Source organism: Hemiscyllium ocellatum, chromosome 16 (assembly GCF_020745735.1).
Source record: "Hemiscyllium ocellatum isolate sHemOce1 chromosome 16, sHemOce1.pat.X.cur, whole genome shotgun sequence".
Lineage (NCBI taxonomy): Eukaryota > Metazoa > Chordata > Chondrichthyes > Orectolobiformes > Hemiscylliidae > Hemiscyllium > Hemiscyllium ocellatum.
The window spans coordinates 87,586,341-87,612,115 of record NC_083416.1 but is presented as its reverse complement, the minus strand read 5'-3'; the positions used below and the strand labels follow the sequence as shown (position 1 = coordinate 87,612,115).

The following is a 25,775-nucleotide window of genomic DNA, read 5'->3' as shown; positions in this document are numbered from 1 at the left end:
TTATTGGCAGGAATCCGAACAACATTCATATACAGAATGATCTTGGGGTTCAAGTCCATAGCTCCATGAAAGTGGCCACGCAAGAAACAGGGTGGTAAAAAAGGCATATGACATGCTTGCCTTTATTGGTTGAGGAATTGAGTACAAGAGTCAGGATGTCATGTTGTAGCTTTATAAGACTTTGATTAGGCCATAGAGTAATTGTTCAATTATGAAGTATGTGAAGGCTTTGGAGAGAATGCAGGAGAGGTTGACCAGGATTCCTACAATGTGGAAACGAGCCCTTCACCCAACAAGTCCACACTGACCCTTCGAAAAGTAATCCACGCAGACCCATTTCCCCAACCTATTATCCTACATTTACCCCTGACTAATGCATTTAACCTGCAGATGTACTATGGGCAATTTAGAATGGCCAATTCACCCACACATCTTTGGACTGTGGAAGGAAACCGGAGCACCCGGAGGAAACCCATGCAGACATGGGGACAAGATGCAAACTCCACACAGACAGTCGTCCGAGGCTGGAATCAAACCCGTGTCTCTGGCGCTGTGAGGCATCAGTGCTAACCACTGAGCCACCATGCCGCTCGATACTGCCTGGATTTGAGGGTATGGACTATATGGCTTGAAAAATCAAGTTGTTTTCTCTTGAGCATCAGAGGCTGAGGGAGTCTTGACAGAATTATGAGCCAGAGTTGACTGTCAGAATTCTTTTCCCCAGAGTTGAAATGTCTAATACTAGGGGGCATCCATTAAGGTGAAAGTGGGAAAGTTCAAAGGAGATGTAAAGGGATGGTTGTTTCTCACACAGAGTATTGTAAGAGTCTGGATCTCACTGCCAGGACTGGTGGTGGAAGCACAGTTTTGGGTGGCACGGTGGCACAGTGGTTAGCACTGCTGCCTCACAGCGCCAGAGACCTGGGTTCAATTCCCGCCTCAGGCGACTGACTGTGGAGTTTGCACATTCTCCCCGTGTCTGCGTGGGTTTCCGCCAGATGCTCCAGTTTCCTCCCAAAATCCAAAAATGTGCAGGTTAGGTGAATTGGGCATGCTAAATTGTCCGTAGTGTTAGGTGCAGGGGTAAATGTAGGGGAATGGGTTTGGGTGGATGCGCTTTTGCGGATCGGTATGGACTTGTTGGGCCGAAGGGCCTGATTCCACACTGTAAGTAATCTAATCTAATCAGATACAATAAGTGCTTTTAAGGGACCTTTAGATAAGCACTTAAATATGCAACAAATGGAGGGATATGGACCAAGGGCAGGCACAAGAGATTAGTTTAATTTGGTGTCATGTTCAGCACAACATTGTGGGCTGAAGGGCCCATTCCTGTGCTGTATAGTTCTATTAGTTCTATGTTCTGCCTTTCCTTAACTAAGGATCCAAAACTGTTCACAGCATCCAGATATGTTTTAACTGGTGCCTTGTACTGTTTTAGCTAGAACTCCCTATTTTTTAACACAGTTCCCTTTGAAATTAAGATGAACATCCCTTTCGCCTTCTTTATTTCCTGCTTATGCACTAGCTTTTGCGGTAAATGCATGAGGACTCCCAAGTCCCTCCCTCCATAGCTTTCTGCAGTCAGATTTGTGACATATTGAAATTGAAGAAATCAAAAAAGTTACAATTTTCAGAGCTATTTTGCAGATGTCATGCAGTGGGGAGAGCAGACATTTGATCTAATTCCTCTCATCTCTCTCAAGATGGGGGAGCTGATGAAAAGTGACATCTTACTATTCAGAGGTATAGGGAAGAATTCTCCTGCACAGTACACTGGAGTCATTGTTTTTCAGGTTTGATCTATATTCACTTAAAATTGCTTGCGCTCTGATTTGGGGAAAGAGATGCATGGTTTTTCTTTGCAGAGTGTTTTGCAGTACACAGAACCTCCAATTCTGAATGCGAAGCCATTGCATTCGCAATGATTCAAAGGACGTCAATAATAATAATTCAGGCTATTAACAGAAATAATATCCATCATTTCAAAGGTTAACTGAGAATTAAGAAAAAGCAAAATCCTTGCATTTATCTTCTCAGAACAAACGTAAGGCAAACCAAACACTGGAATCTTGGTGTTAATGTCACTCACTCAGTTCTTGGAGTCTCTTGAGGTTAACAATCTCTTCCTCCAGTCCACCCTCTTCTGAGCAGAATTTCAGGTTGGATTTATTAAGTATGAACCAGCCTTCCTGCCATTGTCCAGGATTTCGCATGGATTTATAATGCAGTTTTCCAATGCGATCAAATTGACAATTTAAAAAGCTATGCAAACTCAAACCAGTAAAGCCCTAAATCAGAGGAGACAAAGTCAATTTGAACAATAATTTCTTTAATGTCATTATATTTCTAGAAAACCTTATGGAGTCTTAACAAACAGAAAAATTTAGAAAAATGTGAGGTGCGGCATTTTGGAAAGGCTAATCAGGGCAGGATTTATACACTTAATGGTAAGGTTCTACAGAGTGTTGCTGAAAAAAGAGACTTTGGAGTGCAGGTTCATTGTTCCTTGAAAGTGGATTCACAGGTAGATAGGATAGTGAAGAAGGCATTTGGCATGCCTGCCTTTATTGGTCAGTGCATTGAATATATGAGTTGGGAAATCATGTTGCGGCTGTACAGGGTATTGGAATATTGCATGCAATTCAGGTCTCCCTTCAATAGGAAGGACATGTTAAAACTTGAAAGGGTTCAGAAAATATTCACAAGCACATTGCCAGAGTTGGAGGATTTGAGCTATAGGCGAGTCAGAATAGAATGGTGCTATTTTCCCTGGAGCTTCGGAAGCTGAGGGGTGACCTGAAAGAGGTTTATAAAATCATGAGGGCAGGGATACAGTGAATAGACAATGGAATCCAAAGCTAGAAGACATAGGTTTAAGGTGAGAGGGGAAAGATTTAAAAGGGACCTAAGGGTCAACTTTTTCACGCAGAGGGTAGTGCGTGTATGCAATGAGCTGCCAGAGGAAGTGGCGGAGGCTGGTACAATTAAGAGGCATTTGGATGGGTCTATGAATAGGAAGGGTTCAGAGGGATATGGCCCAAATGCTGGAAAATAGAACACAGGACAGAGAACATTACAGCGCAGTGCAGGTACTTTGGCATCAATGATGTGCCAACCTCTGAAACCAATCTGGAGCCCATCTAACCTACACTATTCCATTATCATCCACATATTTATCCAATTGCCATTTAAATGCCCTTAAAGTTGATGAATCTACTACTGTTGCAGGCAGAGCATTCCACGCCCTTACTACTCTCTGAGTAAAGAACCTACCTCTGACATCTGTCCTGTATCGATCACCCTCAACTTAAAGCCATGTCCCCTCATGCTAGATATCACCATCCGAGGAAAAAGGCTCTCACTGTCCAAACTATCTAATCCTCTGATCATCTTATTTGTCTCAATTAAGTCGCCTCTTAACCTCCTACTCTCTAACAGAAACAGCCTCAAGTCCCTCAGCCTTTCCTCATTCGACCTTCCCTCCATACGAGGCAACATCCTCTGCACTCTTGCCAATGCTTCCACATCCTTTCTACAATGCGATGGGCAGAACTGCATGCAATACTCCAAATGTAACTGCACAATGTAATAGCATGTTCACATAGCTCGAAACTCAATCTGTCTGCTAATAAAAAAGAACATTCTGTATGCCTTCTTAACATCCCCATCAACCTGAGTGGCAACTTTCATGGAAACCAAGATCTCTCTATTCATGCACACTACCAAGAATCTTATCATTAGCCCAGTAGTGTACTCTGTATTCCTGTTACTCCATCCAAAGTGAATCATCTCACACTTTTCCACACTAAACTCCATTTGCCACCTCTCAGCCCAGCTCTGCAGTTTATCTAACCTGCAACATCCTTCGGCACTGTTCACAATTCAACCAACTTTCATGTTATCCACAAATTTACTAACCCATCCTTCTATGCCCTCATCCAAGGCATTCATAAAAATAACAAACAGCAGTGGCCCCAAAACAGATCCTCGCGGTACACCACTAGTAACTGAACTCCAGGATGGACATTTCCCATCAACCACCACTCTCTGCCTTCTTTCAGCCAGCCAATTTCTGATCCAAATTGCTAAATCCCCCTCAATTCCATGTCTCTGTATTTTTTGCAATAGCCTACCGTGGGGAACCTTATCAAATGTCTTACTGAAATCCATAAACACCACATCAACTGCTTTACCCTCATCCATCTGTTTGGCCACTTTCTCAAAGAACTCAATAAGGTTTGTGGGACAACCTACTCTTCACAAAACCATGTTGACTATCCCTAATCAAATTATTCGTTTCTAGATGATTATAAATCCTATCTCTTGTAATCCTTTCCAACAATTTATCCACAACCGATGTAAGGCTCACTGGTCAATAATTACCATGGTTGTCTCTACTCCCTTTCTTGGACAAGGGGACAACATTTCATATCGTCCAGTCTTCTGGCACTATTCATGTAGACAATAGCGGTATAAAGATCAAAGCCAAAGGCTCTGCAATCTTCTCCCTAGCTTCCCAGAGAATCCTAGAATAAATCCCATCTGGCCCAAGGGACTTATCTATTTTCACACTTTTCAGAATTGCTAATACCTCCCCCTTATGAACTTCAATCCCATCTAGTCTAATAGCCTGTATCTCAGTATTCTCCTCAACAACATTGTCTTTTTATTGTGAATACTGACAAAAAATATACATTTAGCATCTCTTCTATCTTTTTGGACTCCATGCACAATTTCCCACTGCTGTCCTTAACAGGCTCTAATCTTACCCTAGTCATTCTTTTATTCCTGACATACCTAAAGAAAGCTTTAGAGTTTTCCTTGATCCTGTCAAAGACTTCTCATGTCTCCTCCTGGCTCCTTTTAGCTAGCTCTTCAGGTCCTTTGTGGCTAATTTATAACTCTAAGTGCCCTAAATGAGCCTTCACGTCTCATCTTTACATAAGTTTCCTTCTTCCTCTTGACAAGAGATTCAACTGCTTTAGTAAGCTACGGTTCCCTCACTCAACCATTTCCTCCCTACCTGACAGGTACATACTTATCAAGGACATGCAGTAGTTGTTCCTTGAACATGCTCCACATTTCAATTGTGCCCATGCCCTACAGTTTCCATCTGCATCCTATGTATCCTAAACCTTGCATATTCTCATCCTAATGCCATTCCCCCAGCTATAACTCTTGCCCTGTGTCAGGAAACCCTCCTGCACACATTGGACAAAAACTGACCCATCTAAGGTATTTGAACTATGGCGTTTCCAGTCAATTTTTGGAAAGTTAAAGACCCCCATAACATCTATCCTGTTACTTTCGCTCCTATCCAGAATTATATTTGCAATCCTTTCTCTACATCTCTAGATCTTTTCAGAGGCCTGTAGAAAACTCCCAACAGAGTGAAAGCTGTTTCTAAGCTCAACCAATACTAACTCAGTAGATGAGTCCTCATCAAATGTCTTTTCTGCCAGTGTAATACTGACCTTGACTAACAATGTCACACCTCTCTCTCTTTTACCACCTTCCCTGGGACTAGATTTATTTAGGAAATCTGGTTGGCATGGACGAGTTGGACTGAAGGGTCTGTTTCCATGCTCACAGCTTTATGGCTGGATGACTTTATAAATAGTGTCATAATTACATGACATCATGCAAAGGTACTAGTGGATTGGTTTTGAGGTGCAAAACTTTACAATTCTGACAATAAAAATAAACCATGCTGGAAATATTACATTGGTTAGTCAACAACGTAAAGAAAAATTGTTGATGACACTGGATATATCAAGAGACCCTCTCATCAAAAGAAAATGATGTTTATGTACCTCGAAGTATAACATTGAAGGGTCATGGCAAAAAAAGAAAAGGAAAGACATAGACAGACGTAAATAAAAAGCAAGCTGACTGCAATCTAAAATCAAGAGAATGGAAGACGATTGGAAGAAACTGCCAAGAAGACATTATGTTTAGAAAAATAAAGTGCTCGCAGTTCAAGACCCTTTGTGTTGAGGAATCAATTACATCATCTAGGACTGGAGTGTTGTCTCAACCAGGCCAGCTGATACCTTAGATTGGATTTCATTGCTATTAGAATCCATTGAATATCTACAGTGCGAAAGCAGGCCATTTAGCTCATCAAACCCACATCAATCGCTCAAACAGCATCCCACCCAGACCCACCCATAACCATGCATTTTCCATGGCTAACCTATCTAGGCCCAGACATCCTTAGTCACGATGGGCAATTCAGCATAGCTACACAACCTAACTTGCATGTCTTTTGAACGGTGGGAGGAAACCACAGCAACCAGAGGGAATCCACACAGACATAGAGAATGTGCAAACTCTGCACAGGCAGTTGCCCAAGGAAGAAATCCAACCCAGGTCCTGAGCATTGTGAGGCAGCAATGCTAACCAGTGAGTCACCATGTCACCCTATTCGCCAGTGAAGTTCAGAAATATATTGTTGGAAAATAACAGAAAGATAGCATGGTTCTTGCTGGATGTATGGTACATTTCATAATCATGAGGTACCTTTGCAATGGAACTTGTCCACATCTGTAGGCTGTCAGGGTTATCTGTGCCAAACTGAAAAAGCTTTTCTGAAGTGAGAAAAATTTCGAATGTGTATCGAAACCTAATGAAGATAGAAAAAAAAATTGAGTGATTGAGACTCCAGGAACTTCTCAGATTATTTAAAACCGAATCATGACCTGATGAAGATATTGAATAAAATACTGTGCTCTTAAATAGGTAAGAGCCACAATGTCACATGAAAACTTCCTGAAGGATTAGACCATTCATGTCAAAAGTTAATAGCTCTGCTCATAGATGTCAGCAAAGGTGGATGCCCAACACAGCATGAAATTTCTATATTGTGATATGGCAGAGCATCCTTATTTTGAAAGTTATTGCCTTAGTTTCATCGAACACAGAAATAATAAATGAAATCCAATGTTGGTTACCAGTAATTTGACTAAAAGAAAAGCTCAATGTGAACTGTGCTGGAGTTCACTGGGGTATTGCTATAAATAATGGGAAAGTTATTCATTAATTTGTGAGATATTACGTCCAAGGTTGGGTCAGGGTTAAGGAGACTTTGAACTTGTTATCTTAGAATTTTTGTCCAATAAAGTAATAGTTTGATCAAGACATACAGAGCAATGTTTTGAATTATCTCAATTTTACACAAAGTAGAATTTATATGACACAAGTCATTACTGACATAAAAAGAGAAATTGCTGGAAAAACTCAGCAGGTCTGATAGCATCCGTGGAGAGACAAAGAAAGTCAATGTTTTGGGTCCACTGAAATGGGACTCAAAATGTTAACACTGCATTCTCTCCACAGATGCTGTCAGACCTGCTTAGTTTTTTTCAGCTTTTTCTGTTTTTATTTTAGATTTCTAGCATTCACATTTCTTTTTCTTAGTTCATCATTGATATATTGTGGTTAAAATCTAAAGAAAGTTTGAACAAGAGTTTCAGCTGCAAAATGAGTTGTCAGTGCTGGAAGCTCACCTACTATTCTTAAATACACGTGTGTCTGGAAGCGGCCACCTTGGAGAAAATTGTGGATTGGTTTTGCTAATGCCATCCACAGGCTCAAGACCTCATTTAATTTCAATCCCAAAAATCACAGTGAAACCCACAGCTATATGAAATGATGTGGCCAAGGAATATTGAATCCCCAGCAAGAAACTTGGAAGTGATACCAGGCCCAGGTGATGTTGCAGAAGTGAACACATGGCTGGTCATGCTCCTCAGGCTCACAGCCAGCTCAGGGGATCGACCCTGTTTCAGTGGAGAGTGCTGAAGGGCATACCTAAAAGAGGTTCAACCTGGTGAAGCTGCAGCTCTGAATGACCTGCTTATCAAACATCCATCGTAAAATACAGTAGAAAATGTTCAATGATTGCACAACCAATCGATCAGATCTAAGCTCCTCAATCCTGCCACATCCAGTAATAAGTGTGATGAACAATTAAAGAACTCACTGGAGGAGGAGGCTCCACAAATATCTCAATCCTCAATGATGGAAGAGCCCAACATATCAGGCTGAGGCATTCACAGCAATCTTCAATCAGAAGTTCCAGAAGTGATATCTCTAAGATTATGGTAAGAAGTGGTGAAGTAGCCTTGAAACATTTTCAAGCACTGCTCTAAAATGGGCAAATAGGTGACATATGAAGTTCAATGCAGAGAAGTGTGAGTGATGCACCTTGGTCAGAAGAATATTGAAAGACAATGCAAAATAGGAGATACAGGTCTAAAAGGATGCAGGCATAGAAGGAGAGAGTAGTAAATAAAACAGACAGTGTCCTCAGAATATTTTAGTAGGGGTGTACAGTCCAAGAGCAGGGAGGTGATGTTGAACTTGTATAATTTTGTTAGATCTCAACTGGAGGATTGTGTACAGCTGTGGACACAACATTATATGAATGAAGCAAACACATTGGAGAGTGCAGAAAATGATTCAGGAATGAAAATTTCTGTGATGAGGATGGACTGAAAAAGTTGGGACTGTTCCCCTTGGCTGATAGGCAATTTGACAGTCATGAACAGATTGGACTGAGTAGATAGGGAGAAACTGTTCCCACTTATAAATGGAACAAGAATGAGAGTTCATAGTATTGTAGTGACATACAAACAAATGAAGGGGAATGTGAGATAAAGCATTTCCATTCAGCAAGTTCAACACCATCGCCCCAATCTCACATTAGAGATAGACAACTGATGATAGGGCTTAACCTGAAGATCACCATATCTCAGGCAAAGGTTAAGTCCAAAAATACAGTACCCTCATGGAGATGTCTATCAAAGCTGGGATTGAACCTAGACTGATTGACATCATTCTACATGACAGACTAACTATTCAACAAGTATGGCAAGGGTATGGAATGTATTCCCCATAAATATGATGGAGGCATTTTCAATTGAGGATTTCAAAATAGCATTGAATGGATTAGAGTTAGTGTAGAAAAAAAGTAAAGAATTCTGTGATTCAATGGTAAGCACTTCAGAGCATGACTTCAGTCTTTCATTTTGTTAACAATTTGCATCCTCCTACTTCTTTAAAACAAACATTACCCCCAAAGACACTGGCCTGAGCCATGTCTTGCTGACTTTGCTCTCAGGGCACTGAACACATTTTGTCCTTTTCACAGATAACATTTACATTTATTTTAAATCAATACCTCTCCTTTTATCACCCTTATCGTCACCTTTGCCTCTTTGTGGGCACCCTCATGAGGTCTTCCACTTGATCTTCCTCCCAGTCTTTGAAGAGGTGACAAGTAGGTTAGACCAGGGAAACCCAGTGGATGTGGTCTATCTAGACTTCCAAAAGGCCTTTGATAAGGTGCCACACAGGAGGCTGCTGAGCAAGGTGAGGGCCCATGGTGTTCGAAGTGAGCTACTGGTATGGATTGAGGATTGGCTGTCTGACAGAAGGCAGAGAGTTGGGATAAAAGGTTCTTTTTTGGAATGGCAGCCGGTGACAAGTGGTGTCCCACAGGGTTCAGTGTTGGGGCCACAGCTGTTCACATTATATATTAATGATTTGGATGAAGGGACTGGGGGCATTCTAGCTAAGTTTGCCGATGATACGAAGTTAGGTAGACAGGCAGGTAGTACTGAGGAAGTGGGGAGGCTGCAGAAGGATCTAGACAGTTTGGGAGAGTGGTCCAGGAAATGACTAATGGAATTCAACGTGAGCAAATGCGAGGTTTTGTACTTTGGAAAAAAGAATAAAAGCATAGACTACTTTCTAAATGGTGAGAAAATTCATAAAGCTAAAGTAGAAAGGGATCTGGGGGTGCTGGTCAAGGATTCTCTAAAGGTAAACATGCAGGTTGAGTCCGTGATTAAGAAAGCGAATGCAATGTTGTCACTTATCTCAAGAGGGTTGGAATATAAAAGCACTATTGTGCTACTGAGACTTTATAAAGCTCTGGTTAGGCCCCATTTGGAGTACTGTGCCCAGTTTTGGTCCCCACATCTCAGGAAGGACATATTGGCACTGGAACGTGTCCAGCGGAGATTCACATGGATGATCCCTGGAATGGTTGGTCTAACATACGAAGAACGGCTGAGGATCCTGTGGTTGTATTCATTGTAGTTTAGAAGATTAAGGGGAGACTTAATAGAAACTTACAAGATAATACATGGATTGGAAAGAGTGGATGCTAGGAAATTGTTTCCATTAGGTGAGGAGACTAGGACCCGTGGACACAGCCTTAAAATTAGAGGGGTCAATTCAGAACAGAAATGCGGAGACATTTCTTCAGTGGTAGGCCTGTGGAATTCATTGCCGCAGAGTGCAGTGGAGGTCGGGACACTAGATGTCTTCAAGGCAGAGATTGATAGATTCTTGATGTCTCGAGGAATTAAGGGTTACGGGGAGAATGCGGGTAAATGGAGTTGAAATGCCCATCAGCCATGATTGAATGGCGGAGTGGACTTGATGGGCCGAATGGCCTTACTTCCACTCCTATATCTTATGGTCTTATGATCTGTCAACAGCCGAAAAGACACTTTATGGTTCCAGCTCATTTCACGTTTGAAGATCAGTCATACTGGACTCGAAACATTAAGTTGGTTTCACTCTCCATTGATACTGCATGACCATAGAATGACAGAAATGATACAGCACAGAAGGGGGCCATTTGACCCATCTTGCCATCCAGATTCAAAGATGTCCAGAGGTCCTTTCTATTCATCAAGTACTGAAGCACAGATCTTCAGTACTATTGCCAGAATGTTGTCTGGGCTCATAACCTTGGCAGTATCAAGTGCCTCCAACTGTTTCGTGATATTACATGGAGTGAATCAAATTGGCTGAAGACAGATATTGGTGATGCTGGAGACATCAGGAGAACTGGTAATGAATGAGGTCAGAAACTGCCTCAAATGAAGGTGCAATTGAGGGGTATGTGAAAAACAGTTGTGATAGGTTGAGGTAGAAGGTGAAGCAAAGGCAAAGTCCTCTGGCTATGGGGGGGCTGTCTTGTGGGGAGGCGGGAGCTGTTAAAGGAACATGGTGTGGTGTCTGAACCACTGACTTTCTTTCATGTGGCCCTTTCAATGGGCTATTCAGCCTGAGGAAAGCATTCACCATTAGTTAGGCAATCAGCTACACACGGAAGATAGAAGCACTCTGCCATGACCAAAATCACGCCTGCCCAAAGAGTTGTCCCTAATTGCAATGTGAAACATTTTAAGTGGCTGCCCCCCTTTGTGGTGTGAGCCATCAAACCCAAGTCACTGTTGGAAAACCTACCTAATGATGTCAGAGTACCAAGGAGCTGCCCATTTCCTACTAGTTTCTTACCTCTACACCTCTGTTCCTGCCACCAGGCACTGGTAAAAGTCCACTCAGAGTCATGAGTTCATTATGATACAAGCGAGATTAGCGTTAGGGTTACCTTATTTGATTGCCCTCATAACACAGTAGCTCAAGAAACTGCACAATTGCCTTGTGAGGGCAATCAGACAATGACAGGGAACAATGCAGACTTGGGCAGATCACTGACATCCTGCCAATCAATATAGATTTCAAAAAGTTCATTCCATGTACTGGTGGATACACTCAAAGTCAAATAATCAGCAGATCTGAAGGAATAAGAAACTGAATTGCATTAACAACATCCAAATCCAACAAGCATAACTGACTGTACCTTTTAACTGACAAAATTGACTGCACCTTGTAAAATATTATAGCAAAATCATATTATTGACGTCTGTCTTTTCTCCACTTTTACAGAGACTGCATGGCTTTCAACCAATTGTGACAAAAACTTTGTTAAATTCTCCAGTACCTGTCTGTCGGGCCAGAGTTGGCTAGTGATTGTGGTCTGCTCACTCCAATACAAACAATGTCATTCATTTTAATTGTCCCAATTGGTTCAGTACTTTTATCTGTTTCGTAGAAAAGAAGGGACCTGTCCAAAGAGCACCACTGCTTCTGGAATTCTGAGAGAAAACAGCACATGTCAATTTGAAATTTAACATTTGCAACAAGAAGCCTTTTCATTCAAGCAATAATTTGTTCCAAAGAGCAATTAGGGGGTTTATTGTAGGTGAGAGACTGTTTTTATAGCTCTGGGGTCTGGATTTAAATTGTATCCAGATTGAGAACTGCAAGTGTTCTCTGTGAATGTAAAAAGGTCAATGTCAAACATGTTTGAACAATCTTAACCCAGAATCTAATGAGTTTGGTTGCTTGTTTGAGAGAAATTGCAAATTGCTGGGATGTGGTATGTTGATATTTTTCAGGGATTGTGCTACATTGTTAACATTATTCCATCATGATTAAAGAACTACATTTTCATGTGTATGTATAAATATTTATCTGCAATGTGACATCACTCACTGCTGTACACTGCACAGAGCACTGTAAGTACAATTGATGAAAGCTCTAGTTTTGAGATATTTTCCTAATCGACCGATTTAAAGATGCTCTGACACATCTTCAGAACAGTTGGGACTTGAACATGAATCTTCTAGCCTAGAAGTAGGGACAATGCCACTGTACCACAAGAACCAAGTTCCAGTGTTGACTGAAAATGTAGTTATTTCACATAGTTGGGAACCACAAGGTAATACAGGATGGAACCTGCCATTCTTAATATCGTCCAATCAGCATGAGAACTTAATTTTCACAGTAATTGTTAACTCTTAATTCTCTCAAAGTAACTAAGAATGGACGATAAAAACTGCCACGTCAACACCATCAATATCCAAACAATAAAAAATTTGAAATAAGTGAACCGCCCTAAATTCTCTCATTATAATCAACTTCCAGAAAACCCTTGAACTGTGTTAACATTGTGCATGTGGCCAGTGTTACTGGATATCCATCACCTACCATCTTTGCATTTCTTGCTGCTGGGTAGTTTTGTCATGGCTGATGTCTTGTATAGGTATCCGCAATGCGATACAGATTGCGTGATCTCACTGTAAATACCCATTGGAACCATAGAGTTGGAATTTAGAACTTCTGCAGTGAAGAGGCAAAAATCATGTCAGCAACAAATCAGTATGATGCTTCATCAGTTACAGCCTGATAATCATGGGTCAGTAAATCAGGACTCAGTTGGTGAATCATTTGGATGTGGAATTCATTGGATGGAAATGTGGTGGAAGCAGGTACAATTGAGGCATTCTAGATGGCATTTGGATATAAATAGTGTGCAGAGAAATAGGGAAAAATCAGGAGATTAGCATTAGATGATCAAGTCAGTACTGGCACAATGGACCAAATGGTCTCCTTCTGCACAGTAAACATTCTGATTCTGTGATGCTATGCATGGCCTTTAACATCAGAAAATATCCCAAGATACAGCACAGGAGCATCATCAAATGAAAAAGTTCCAAAGATTTCATCTTCACGAGTTATGCATTGGAGCCTTGGAAGACAAGCACTATGGCTTAGCATTTTGTGCATTGTGAGATGTTGAAAAGCTCCTTTTTTTCAAAAAATGTACATTGGATCATTCTATGAAATACAGACAAAATAGTGTTTTTTCAAAGCTGGTCATTTTCATAAAATGGTAAGTGAAATGGGTTAGATAGTTTAGCAGCTGTTATGATTAGATTAGATTAGATTCCCTACAGTGTGGAAACAAGCCCTTCAGCCCAACAAGTCCACACCGACCCTCCGAAGAGTAACCCCCCCAGAACCATTCCCCTCTGACTAATGCACCTAACACTATGGGCAATTTAGAATGACTTATTCATCCGACCTGCACATCTTTGGACTTTGGGAGGAAACTGGAGCGCCCAGAGGAAACCCACACAGACACGGGGAGAACGTGCAAACTCCACACAGTCAGTCATCTGAGGCTGAAATCAATCCTGGGACCCTGGTGCTGTGAGGCAGAAGTGCTAACACTGAGCCACCATGCCAGGCCAGATCACCAGATTGATGTTATAACCTGGTTAGGGACCAATAACTTAGCAAATCGGATAGAATGGCCCAAGTGCAAAGAGATGGGAATTGCGTGGATGGACATTTTAGTTGGCATGAACTAGTTTGGGCCAAAGGGTCTGTCTCTGTGCTGTACGACTCTATAAGAATGAAAGTTCCAAATACTCACAAAGAGAATAAAGCTACAAGGTTCTAAGGTTTTGGTCAAAGAATAACATCATGCAAAGTTAGAAGAGTAACACAATCTGCAAGATAAACTTGTAATCTTAGAGACAGTCGATGGTGAATTTAATCTGAGTGTCATGATACCTCAGCCAAGGCATGGGCTCAGTGGCCCCCAGCAAGTACAGGAATGAATCCTGCAAGGAGGCCCAGTGCTTTCCAGCTCTGACTCCATTTCCTGGGGATGAGCAAGGCAGAGTGTTGGTGCAGACTCCGTATGAGCTAAAAATGTGTTGCTGGAAAAGCGCAGCAGGTCAGGCAGCATCCAAGGAACAGGAGATTCGACGTTTTGGGTATGAGCCCTTCTTCAGGAATGAGGAAAGTGTGTCCAGCAGGCTAAGATAAAAGGTAGGGAGGAGGGACTTGGGGAAGGGGCGATGGAGATGCGATAGTGGGAGGAGATCAAGGTGAGGGTGATAGGCTGGAGTGGGGTGGGGGCGGAGAGGTCAGGAAGAAGATTGCAGACTAGGAAGGCGGTGCTGAGTTCGAGGGATTTGACTGAGACAAGGTGGGGGGAGGGGAAATGAGGAAACTGGAGAAATCTGAGTTCATCCCTTGTGGTTGGAGGGTTCCCAGGCGGAAGATGAGGCGCTCTTCCTCCAACCGTCGTGTTCTTATGATCTGGCGGTGGAGGAGTCCAAGGTCCTGCATGTCCTTGGTGGAGTGGGAGGGGGAGTTAAAGTGTTGAGCCACGGGGTGGTTGGGTTGGTTGGTCCGGGTGTCCCAGAGGTGTTCTCTGAAACATTCCGCAAGTAGGTGGCCTGTCTCCCCAATATAGAGGAGGCCACATCGGGTGCAGCAGATGCACTAGGTGATGTGTGTGGAGGTGCAGGTGAATTTGTGGCGGATATGGAAGGATCCCTTGGGGCCTTGGAGAGAAGTAAGGGAAGAGGTGAGGGCGCAAGTTTTGCATTTCTTGCGGTTGCAGGGGAAGGTGCCGGGAGTGGAGGTTGGGTTGGTGGGGGGTGTGGACCTGACAAGGGAGTCACGGAGGGAGTGGTCTTTTCGGAACGCTGATAGGGGAGGGAAGGGAAATATATCCCTGGTGGTGGGGTCCGTTTGGAGGTGGCGGAAATGACGGCGGATGATACGCTGTATATGGAGGTTGGTGGGGTGGTAGGTGAGAACCAGTGGGGTTCTGTCCTGGTGGCGGTTGGAGGGGCGGGGCTCAAGGGCGGAGGAGCGGGAAGTGGAGGAGATGCGGTGGAGGGCATCGTCGATCACGTCTGGGGGGAATCTACGGTCCCTGAAGAAGGAGGCCATCTGGGCTATACGGTATTGGAACTGGTCCTCCTGGGAGCAGATGCGGCGGAGACGAAGGAATTGGGAATATGGGATGGCAGGGTGGGAGGAGGTGTAGTCTAGGTAGCTGTGGGAGTCAGTAGGTTTATAGTAGATGTCCGTGTTGATTCGATTGCCCGAGATAGAAATGGAAAGGTCCAGGAAGGGGAGGGAGGAGTCTGAGACGGTCCAGGTGAATTTGAGGTTGGGGTGGAAGGTGTTGGTAAAGTGGATGAACTGTTCAACCTCCTCGTGGGAGCATGAGGCAGCGCCAATACAGTCATCGATGTAGCGGAGGAAAAGATGGGGGGTGGTGCCAGTGTAGTTGCGGAAGATGGACTGTTCCACATATCCTACGAAGAGGCAGGCATAGCCGGGGCCCATGCGGGTGCCCATGGCAACTCCTTTGGTTTGGAGGAAGTGGGAGGATTGGAAAGAGAAGTTGTTTTGGGTGAGGACCAGTTCAGTCAGTCGAAGGAGGGTGTCAGTGGAAGGGTACTGGTTGGTGCGGCGGGAAAGGAAGAAACGGAGGGCTTTGAGTCCTTCATGATGGGGGATGGAGGTGTACAGGGACTGGACGTCCATAGTGAAGATAAGGCGTTGAGGACCGGGGAAGCAAAAATAACCCTAACCCTATCGCAGACTCCGTATATCATGGGACATGGTGATGCAACAGTGCTGGATGCTGGAGTAGGACCTAAGGGCTGCAGGAGTAGGAGGCCATTCTTTCCGAGTGAATATGAAGCTCAAAACAGCAATCTGTGTAATTGGGCCCTTTCACGGAGTGGTTGGTGACCTGTACAGGATCTCTCAATGCAGCAGGACAGTGACTAATGTCATCTAATTAGGATCACACTTGTTTGTTATATTTCCACATATAATGTCAGTGTTGCAGCCTGAGTAGGAGGATTCAGGAATGGAGCTGGCTTCCCCCACGGGCTATAGAACTGTCCACCAACACTGCAAGACTCAGCATCAGGACATGATCTACCCTGGCAGCTGTCATGACTTTTAAATCTTGGAGCGCTCTTCTGCACCTGTGAGTTTGAGGGCCTGGGGATCTTATAAAGCTGAAAGATCCATAATTTCACACCATCCTGACTGATGCAGAAGACAGGTACAATGCTGACCAGGACTGTGGAGGAAGAGAGGACAGGGCTGCTGAAGCTGTGGTTCCACGGCTTGGACTGGTCTCCAGGGTGGGTGAAAATTTCTCCAGTATAGTCCAGACAGAATATGCCATATTATCCTGGCTTGCTGGGTTCTGCACAATTAGAGTTGGCAATGGGGAGATGCAATTAACAAGGCATTTATCAATAATCCTTCCCTGACTGGCAACTGGCCACTGCCCTGTGATCACCTGGCTGTTTGTCAAAAAATGGAGCAAGATATTCCTGATGTCAAGAAGGACCTCATAGGAAACCTTGTCCAATTCTGCCACAAATCTTGTCATTATTAACATTGCCCAGACCCCAAAAGATTCCATCAATATCATCCATTCATTGTCGCTGGATCAAAATTTTGGAACCCTTCCTTAACAACATTCTGGGTGTCTCTATATCATATGGACTGCAGTGGTTCAAGAAGACAGCTGACCACCACCCCTTCAAGGGCAATTAGAACATAGAACATAGAACAATACAGAACAGAATAGGCCCTTCAGGCCTTGATGTTGCGCCAACCTGTGAACTAATCGAAGTTCATCCGTCTACACTACCTCATCATCATCCATGTGCTGATCCAAGGATTATTTAAATCTCCCTAATGTGGTTGAGTTAACTACATTGGCAGGCATTCCTCCCCCTTACCATTCTCTGAGTAAAGAACCTACCTCTGATATCTGTCTTAAATCTATCGCCCCTCAATTTGTAGCTATGTCCCCTTATATAAGCTGACATCATCATCCTAGGAAAAAGACTCTCACTGTCTACCCTCTCTAATCCTCTGCTCATCTTGTATGTCTCTATCAAATCTCCTCTTAGCCTTCTTCTTTCCATTAAGAACAGACCCAAGTCTCTCAGTCTTTCCTCACAAGACCTTCCCTCCATACCAGACATCCTGGTAAATCTCCTCTGCACCTTTTCCAATGCTTCCACATCCTTCCTGAAATATGGCGACCAGAACTGTACACAAGTTTTCCAAGTGTGGCCGCACAAACGTTTTGTAAAGTTGCAGCATGACCTTGCGGCTCCGGAACTCGATCCCTCTACCAATGAAACCTAACACACCGTATGCCTTCTTAACAGCACTATTAACCTGGGTGGCAACTTTCACAGATCCACGTACATGGACTCCAAGATCCTTCTGCACATACACACTACCAAGAATCTTTCCATTGACCCAGTATTCTGCCTTCCTGTTATTCTTCCCAAAGTGAATCACCTCACATTTAGCTGCATTGAACTCCATTTGCCACCTCTCAGCCCAATTCTGCAGTTTATCCAAGTCCCCCTGCAACCTGCAACATTCTTCACACTGTCCACTACTCCACCAACTTCAGTGTCATCTGCAAATTTACTAATCCATCCACCTATACCTGCGTCTAAGTCATTTATAAAAATGACAAACAGCATTAGTCCCAAAACAAATCCTTATGACACACCACTAGTAACCGGACTCCAGGCTGAATACTTTCCATTGCCCACCACTCGCTGCCTCCTTTCAGAAAGCCAGTTTCTAATCCTAACTGCTAAATCACCCTCAATTCCATGCCTCTGCATTTTCTCCAACAGACTTCATGTGGAACCTTATCAAAGGCTTTACTGAAGTCCATGTATACCATGCCAACTGCCCTACCCTCATCTACATGCTTGGTCATCTTCTCAAAAACTCAATGAGGTTTGTGAGACATGACCTGCCCTTGATGAAACCATGTTGACTATCTGAAATCAAATTGTTGCTTGCTAGATGATTATAAATCCTAATTCATATAATCCTTTCATTAGATTTTCCGACAACAGACGTAAGGCTCACTGGTCTACAATTACCTGGGTCATCTCTACTGCCCTTCTTGAAAAAGGGCACAACATTTGCAATCCTCCAGTCCTCTGGTACTAAACCTGTTGACAATGATGACTCAAAGATCAAAGCCAGAGGCTCTGCCATCTCCACCCAAGCTTCCCAGAGAATCCTCGGATAAATCCTAGCCGGCTCAGAGGACTTGTCTACTTTCACGCCTTCTAGAATTGATAATACCTCTTCCTCAGTAGCCTTAATCCTTTCGAGTCTAATATCTCGTATCTCATTCTTCTCCTCAAGAATATTCTTCTTTTTCTGAGTGAAAACCGATGAGAAATGTTCATTAGCACCTCTCTGATCTCCACAGGGTCCACACTCAACTTCCCACTTCTGTCTTTGACTGGCCCTATTCCTACCCTAATCATCTTTTATTTCTCATATACCTATAGAAAACTTAAGGGTTCTCCTTTATTCTACCTTTTAAATGCTCAAGGCCTCTCTTTGCTCATCTTAACTCTCTCTTTAAATCCTTCTTAGCTAATCTGTAACTCTCCATTGCCTCATCTGAACCATCTTACATAGAACATAGAACATAGAAAAGTACAGCACAGAACAGGCCCTTTGGCCCCGATGTTGTGCCAAGATTTAATCTTAATGTAAAATATAGTAACTTAACCTATGCACCCCTCAACTCACTGCTATCCATGTGCATGTCCAGCAGTCACTTAAATGTCCTAAATGACTCTGCTTCCACCACCACAGCTGGCATTGCATTCCATGCATTCACAACTCTCTGCGTAAAGAACCTACCTCTGATGTCCCCTTTATACCTTCCTCCTAATATCTTCAAACTATGACTTCTCGTACTAGTCAATCCTGCCCTGGGGAAAAGTCTCTGGCTACTGACTCCATCTCTTCCTCAATTATCTTGTACACCTCAATCGGGTCTCCTCTCTTTCTTCTTCTCTTCAGAGAGAAATGTCTGAGCTTATTCAACCCTTCTTCATTAGGCAAGCCCTCTAGTCCAGGCAGCATCCTGGGAAACCTTCTTTGCACCCTCTCCAAAGCCTCTGTATCTTTCTGATAATAGGGTGACCAGAACTGGACACAATATTCCAAGTGTGGTCTCACCAGGAATTTTCACAGCTGCAGCAAAACCTTGCGGCTCTTAAACTCCATCCCCCGTTAATGAAAGGCAAAACACCTTAAGCTTTCTTAACAACCCTATCCACTTGGATGGCAACTTTGAGGGATCTATGTACTTATACACCCAGATCCCTCTGTTCCTCCACACTGCCAAGAATCCTGTCTTTAATTCTATATTCAGCATTCGAGTTTAACCTTCCAAAATGCATCACGTTGCATTTATCCAGGTTGAACTCCATCTGCCATTTCTCAGCCCAGCTCTGCATCCTGTCTATGTCACGCTATAGCCTGCAGTAGCTTTCGATACTATTGACAACACCTCCAACGTTTGTGTCATCTGCAAATTTGCTAACCCACCCCTCAACGTCCTTATCCAAATCATTTATAAAAACTACAAAGAGCGGAGGCCCAAGAACAGAGCCCTTCAGGACCCCACTCAACACTGATCTCCAGGTAGAATACCTTCCATCTACAACTATTCTCTGCCTTCTGTCAGCCAGCCAATTCTGAATCCAGATAGCCAAATCTTCCTGTATCCCATACTTCCTGACTTAATGAATGAGCCTACCATGGGGAACCCTATCAAATGCCTTGCTGAAATCCAGATACACACATCCACTGCTCAACCACTGTCAACCTGTCTTGACACCTCCTCAAAGAACTCAACAAGATTCGTGAGGCATGACCTGCCTCTCACAAATCCATGCTAACTGCCTTTAATCACACAATGTTTTGCCAAATAGTCATAAATCCTATCCCTCAGAATTCTTTCCAAAACCTTGCTGACCACAGGTGTAAGACTGACTGGTCTGTAATTGCCATGGATTTCCCTATTAACCTTCTTGAAAAGAGGAACAAATGCGCCTCCTTCCAATCCTCAGGTATGACTCCCGTGGAGAGTGAGGAGGCAAATATCCTCACCAACGGCTTAGCAACCTCCTTTCTGGCTTCCCAGAGCAGCCTAGGTTAAATCTGGTCTGGCCCTGGAGACTTATCAATCCTAATGTTTTCCAAAATTTCTAGCACGTCAACTTCATCAATCTTGATCTGGTCAAGACTGTATTCCAGCTCCTCTAAGTTTTCATTTACAACAAGTTCCCTTTCCTTGGTGAAAACCGAAGCAAAAAACTCATTTAGGACTTCCCCTATCTGCTTAGACTCCACGCACAAGTTCCCTACGCTATCCTAGATCAGCCTTACCTTCTCCCTGATCATTCTCTTAATCCTCACGTATGAGTAAAATGTCTTTGGGTTCTCCCTAATTCTTCTTGCCAAGGCTTTTTTGTGGCCCTCCTGGCTCTCCTCAGTCCATTTTTAGCAAGCCTGTAATCCTCTAAAGCTGTGCTAGATCCTTGCTTCCTCTACCTTACGTAAGCTGCCTTCTTTCTTTTGACGAGAAGTTCCTCTGTTCTCATTATCCAACGTTCCTTAATCTTACCCCTTCTTACCTGTCTCATCTTGTCTCATCATCACATAAGCCTCCTTCTTCCACTTAACAAGAGATAACATTTTTGAGCAAGTTTGCGGATGATACGAAAGTCGGTGGAGTTGTTGACAGTGAGGAAGGATGTGGCAGGTTACAGCGGGATATAGATAAGCTGCAGAGCTGGGCAGAAAGGTGGCAAATGGAGTTCAATGTAGCTAAGTGTGAAGTGATTCACTTTGGTAAGAGTAACAAGATGGAGTACTGGGCTAGTGGTCGGATACTTGGTAGTGTGGATGAGCAGAGGGATCTTGGTGTCCATGTACACAGATCTCTGAAAGTTGCCACCCAGGTAAATAGTGCTGTGAAGAAGGCATATGGCGTACTGGCTTTTATCGGTAGAGGAATTGAGTTCCAGAGTCCTGAGGTCATGTTGCAGTTGTATAAGACTCTGGTGCGGCCGCATCTGGAGTATTGTGTGCAGTTTTGGTCGCCATACTATAGGAAGGATGTGGAGGCACCAGAACGGGTGCAAAGGAGGTTTACCAGGATGTTGCCTGGTATGGTAGGAAGATCGTATGAGGAAAGGCTGAGGCACTTGGGGCTGTTTTCATTGGAGAAAAGAAGGTTTAGGGGTGACTTGATAGAGGTGTACAAGATGATTACAGGTTTAGATAGGGTTGACCATGAGAACCTTTTTCCACGTATGGAGTCAGCTATTACGAGGGGGCATAGCTTTAAATTAAGAGGTGGTAGGTATAGGACAGATGTTAGGGGTAGATTCTTTACTCAGCGAGTCGTGATTTCATGGAATGCCCTGCCAGTAGCAGTGGTGGACTCTCCCTCTTTATGGGCATTTAAATGGGCATTGGATAGGCATATGGAGGAAAGTGGGCTAATGTAGGTTAGGTGGGCTTGGATCGGTGCAACATTGAGGGCCAAAGGGCCTGTACTGCGCTGTATTTTTCTATGTTCTATGTTCTATATTTCTGTAGTAAACCACGGTTCTTTTATCTTATCACTTCCTCCCTGCCAAACAGGGACATAGCTATCAAGGACATGCAATATCTGTTCCTTGAATCAGCTCCACATTTCGATTATCCCCATCCCCTGCATTTTGCTACTCCATTCTATGCATCCTAAGTCTTGCCTAATTGCAATATAATGCCCTTGCCCCATCTATAACTCTTGCCCTGTGGCATGTACGTATCCCTTTCTATTGCTAAACTAAATGTAACTGAATTATGGTCACTCTCTCCAAGGTGGCAAAAGTGAGGACTGCAGATGCTGGATATCAGAGTCTAGATTCGAGTGGTGCTGGAAAAGCACACCCGGTCCTGATGAAGGGATTTTGCCCAAAATGTCGATTTTCCTGCTCATCGGATGCTGCCTGACTGGCTGTGCTTTTCCAGCACCACTCTGATCTCTACTCTCTCCAAAGTGCTTACCTACAACTAAATCAAACACCTGGTCTGGTTCGTTACCAAACACCAGAATCAGTGTGGCCTCCTTGCTTGTCAACCCTTCGACATACTATGTCAGGAAACCCTCCTGCACACATTAGACAAAAACTTATTCCTCCGATGTACTGGAGTTATAGCATTTCCAGTCAATGTTGGGGAAGTTAAAGTCCCCCGTAAAGACCACCCTGGTCCTTTCACTCCTACCTAGAATAATTTTGCCAATACACTCCTCCACCTGTGGAGGCCTATAAAAAACTTCCAGCAGTGTGGCCTCTTCTCTGCTGTTTCTAACCCCAGCCCATAATACTTCAGTACTACTACTACCTCATCAAAAATTCTCTCCGCCACCGTTATACTATCCTTGACTAACAAGGCCACACCTCCCCCTCTTTTACCACCTTCCCTGTTCTTAATGAAAGATCTTATGGGCGGCACGGTGGCACAGTGGTTAGCACTGCTGCCTCACAGCGCCTGAGACCCGGGTTCAATTCCCGACTCAGGCGACTGACTGTGTGGAGTTTGCACGTTCTCCCCGTGTCAGCGTGGGTTTCCTCCGGGTGCTCCGGTTTCCTCCCACAGTCCAAAGATGTGCAGGTCAGGTGAATTGGCCATGCTAAATTGCCCATAGTGTTAGGTAAGGGGTAAATGTAGGGGTATGGGTGGGTTTCGCTTCGGCGGGTCGGTGTGGACTTGTTGGGCCGAAGGGCCTGTTTCCACACTGTAAGTCTAGTCTAATCTAATCTAATCTCAACCCTGGAACCTGCAACATCCATTCCTTACCCTACTCTATCCATGTCTCTGAAATGGCTACAACATCGAAGTCTCAGGTACATATCCATGCGGCAAGCTCACCTACCCTATTTCGGATATTGGATTAGTGGTGCTGGAAGAGCACAGCAGTTCAGGCAGCATCCGAGGAGCAGTAAAATTGACATTTCGGGCAAAAGCCCTTCATCAGGAATACAGGCAGAGAGCCTGAAGGGTGGAGAGATAAGTGAGAGGAGGGTGGGGGTGGGGAGAAAGTAGCATAGAGTACAATAGGTGAGTGGGGAGGGTGGAGTAGATAGGTGGAAAAGAAGATAGGCAGGTAGGACAAGTCATGGGGACAGTGCTGAGCTGGAGGTTTGGAACTGGGGTGAGGTGGGGGAAGGGGAAATGAGGAAACTGTTGAAGTCCACATTGATGCCCTGGGGTTGAAGTGTTCCGAGGTGGAAGATGAGGCGTTCTTCCTCCAGGAGTCTGGTGGTGAGGGAACGGTAGTGAAGGAGGCCCAGGACCTCCATGTCCTCGGCAGAGTGGGAGGGGGAGTTGAAATGTTGGGCCACAGGGCGGTGTGTTGATTGGTGCGGGTGTCTCGGAGATGTTCCCTAAAGCGCTCTGCTAGGAGGCGTCCAGTCTCCCCAGTGTAGAGGAGACTGCATTGGGAGCAACGGATACAATAAATGATATTGGTGGATGTGCAGGTAAAACTTTGATGGATGTGGAAGGCTCCTTTAGGGCCTTGGAAGGAGGTGAGGGAGGAGGTGTGGGCACAGGTTTTGCAATTCCTGCGGTGGCAGGGGAAGGTGCCAGGATGGGAGGGTGGGTTGTTGGGGGCATAGATCTGACCAGGTAATCACGGAGGGAACTGTCTTTGCAGAAGGCAGAAAGGGGTGGGGAGGGAAATATATCCCCGGTGGTGGGGTCCATTTGGAGGTGGCAGAAATGTTGTCGGATGATGTGGTTTATGCGAAGGTTGGTAGGGTGGAAGATGAGCACCGGGGAGGGGGGGGGGGGTGGGGGGGGGGGGTTGTCCTAGTTACGGTTGGAGGAGTGGGGTCTGAGGGCGGAGGTGCGGGATGTGGACGAGATGCATTGGAGGGCATCTTTAACCACGTGGGAAGGGAAATTGCAATCACTAAAGAAGGAGGCCATCTGGTGTGTTCTGTGGTGGTCTTGAAGAAGTTTTCCTCCTCTCTTTACAACCAGAATCTGGTTTCCAACATCTGCAGTCATTGTTTTTTACCCTCGTTGATTTTAACCCGACTGCGAATCCTCTTGCAAGATTGCCTGCCTTGAAGAAGTTTTCCTCCTCTCTCTACACCCCTGACCTATCACCTTCATCCCCTCCCTCACTCACCTATTGTACTCTATGCTACTTTCTCCCCACCCCCACCTTCCTCTCACTTATCTCTCCACCCTTTAGGATCTCTGCCTGTATTCCTGATGAAGGGCATTTGCCTGAGACGTTGATTTTCCTGCTCCTTGGATGCTGCCTGAACTGCTGTGCTTTTCCAGCACCACTAATCCAGAATCTGGTTTCCAGCATCTGCAGTCATTGTTTTTACATTAATTCCGATACTTCTGGCGTTGAAGTAGACACACTTCAAACAGCTTGCTGTATGCCAGCATATTCCTTTGACCATGAAATCCTGTCCATGCCCTCCCTATTCCCATCCTTCTGTGCATTGGAACTACACCTCAGGTTCCCATCCCCTTGCTGAGCTAGTTTAAACCCACCTGAATAGCATCAGCAAATTTCCCATCCAAGATATTAATACCCCTCTGGTTCAAGTGAAGACTGTCCTGTTTGTAGAGGTCCCACCTTCCCCAGAATGAGCCCCAATTATCCAGGTACCTGAAACCCTCCCTCCTGCACCATCCCTGCAACCACATGTTCAGTTAATGTCTCTTTCTGTTCCTTGCCTCGCTATCACGTGGCAAGGGTAACAATCTAGAGATAACAACTCTTTTTGTTTTAGCTTTCAGCTTCCATCCTAGCTCCCTGAAATCCTGCCTTACATCCCTACCCCTCTTTCTACCTATGTCGTTGGTACCTGCGTGGACCATGACTTGAAGGTGATCACCCTCTCCCTTTATGAAGCCAAAGACACGATTCGAGACATCACGGACCCTGGCACCTGGGAGGCAACACACCAACCGTGAGTCTCATTCGTTCCCAATAAACCTACGATCTGACCTTCTAACTATTGAGTCCCTATTATAATCATAAAATCCCTACAGTGTGAAAGCAGGCCATTTGGTCCATTGAGTCCACATCACCCTCTGAAGAGCATCCTACCCAGACCAAACTTTCCTGTAACCTGCAATTCCTAAGGCTAATCTACCTTGACTGCACATCCCTGGACACTATAGGTAATTCAACATGGCCAGTCCACTGTAACCTGCATATCCACAGTGAAGTTCACATTGTACAAAAGGATTTTTTAAAAAAATGCCTGCATGTACCAGAATTTGAATAGCTCCTCATTTAATTTCAGTGTCAAAGCCTGGGTGCCTCACCGTCCAATTCTGTTAATCTTGTAACATTCTTATCATAAGCTGATATGATAGAAGAGGAACACTTTTTCCAACTGTTAGTC

General features: G+C 44.2%; 1 protein-coding gene across 2 annotated transcripts in view; it reads right to left on the bottom strand.

Annotated features, from left to right (window-relative positions):
• The window catches only part of arap3 (ArfGAP with RhoGAP domain, ankyrin repeat and PH domain 3), a 344,677-nt gene that overhangs the window by 112,640 nt on the left and 206,262 nt on the right, over positions 1 to 25,775 (bottom strand). For both annotated transcript variants that reach the window (XM_060837460.1, XM_060837459.1), the window contains exons 12-15: positions 12,859 to 12,990; positions 11,810 to 11,963; positions 6,526 to 6,628; positions 2,093 to 2,291 (exon numbers count right to left, since the gene is read on the bottom strand). In XM_060837460.1, coding sequence (XP_060693443.1) covers positions 2,093 to 2,291; positions 6,526 to 6,628; positions 11,810 to 11,963; positions 12,859 to 12,990 — 588 coding nt within the window. The remainder of the gene's footprint in view (positions 1 to 2,092; positions 2,292 to 6,525; positions 6,629 to 11,809; positions 11,964 to 12,858; positions 12,991 to 25,775) is intronic.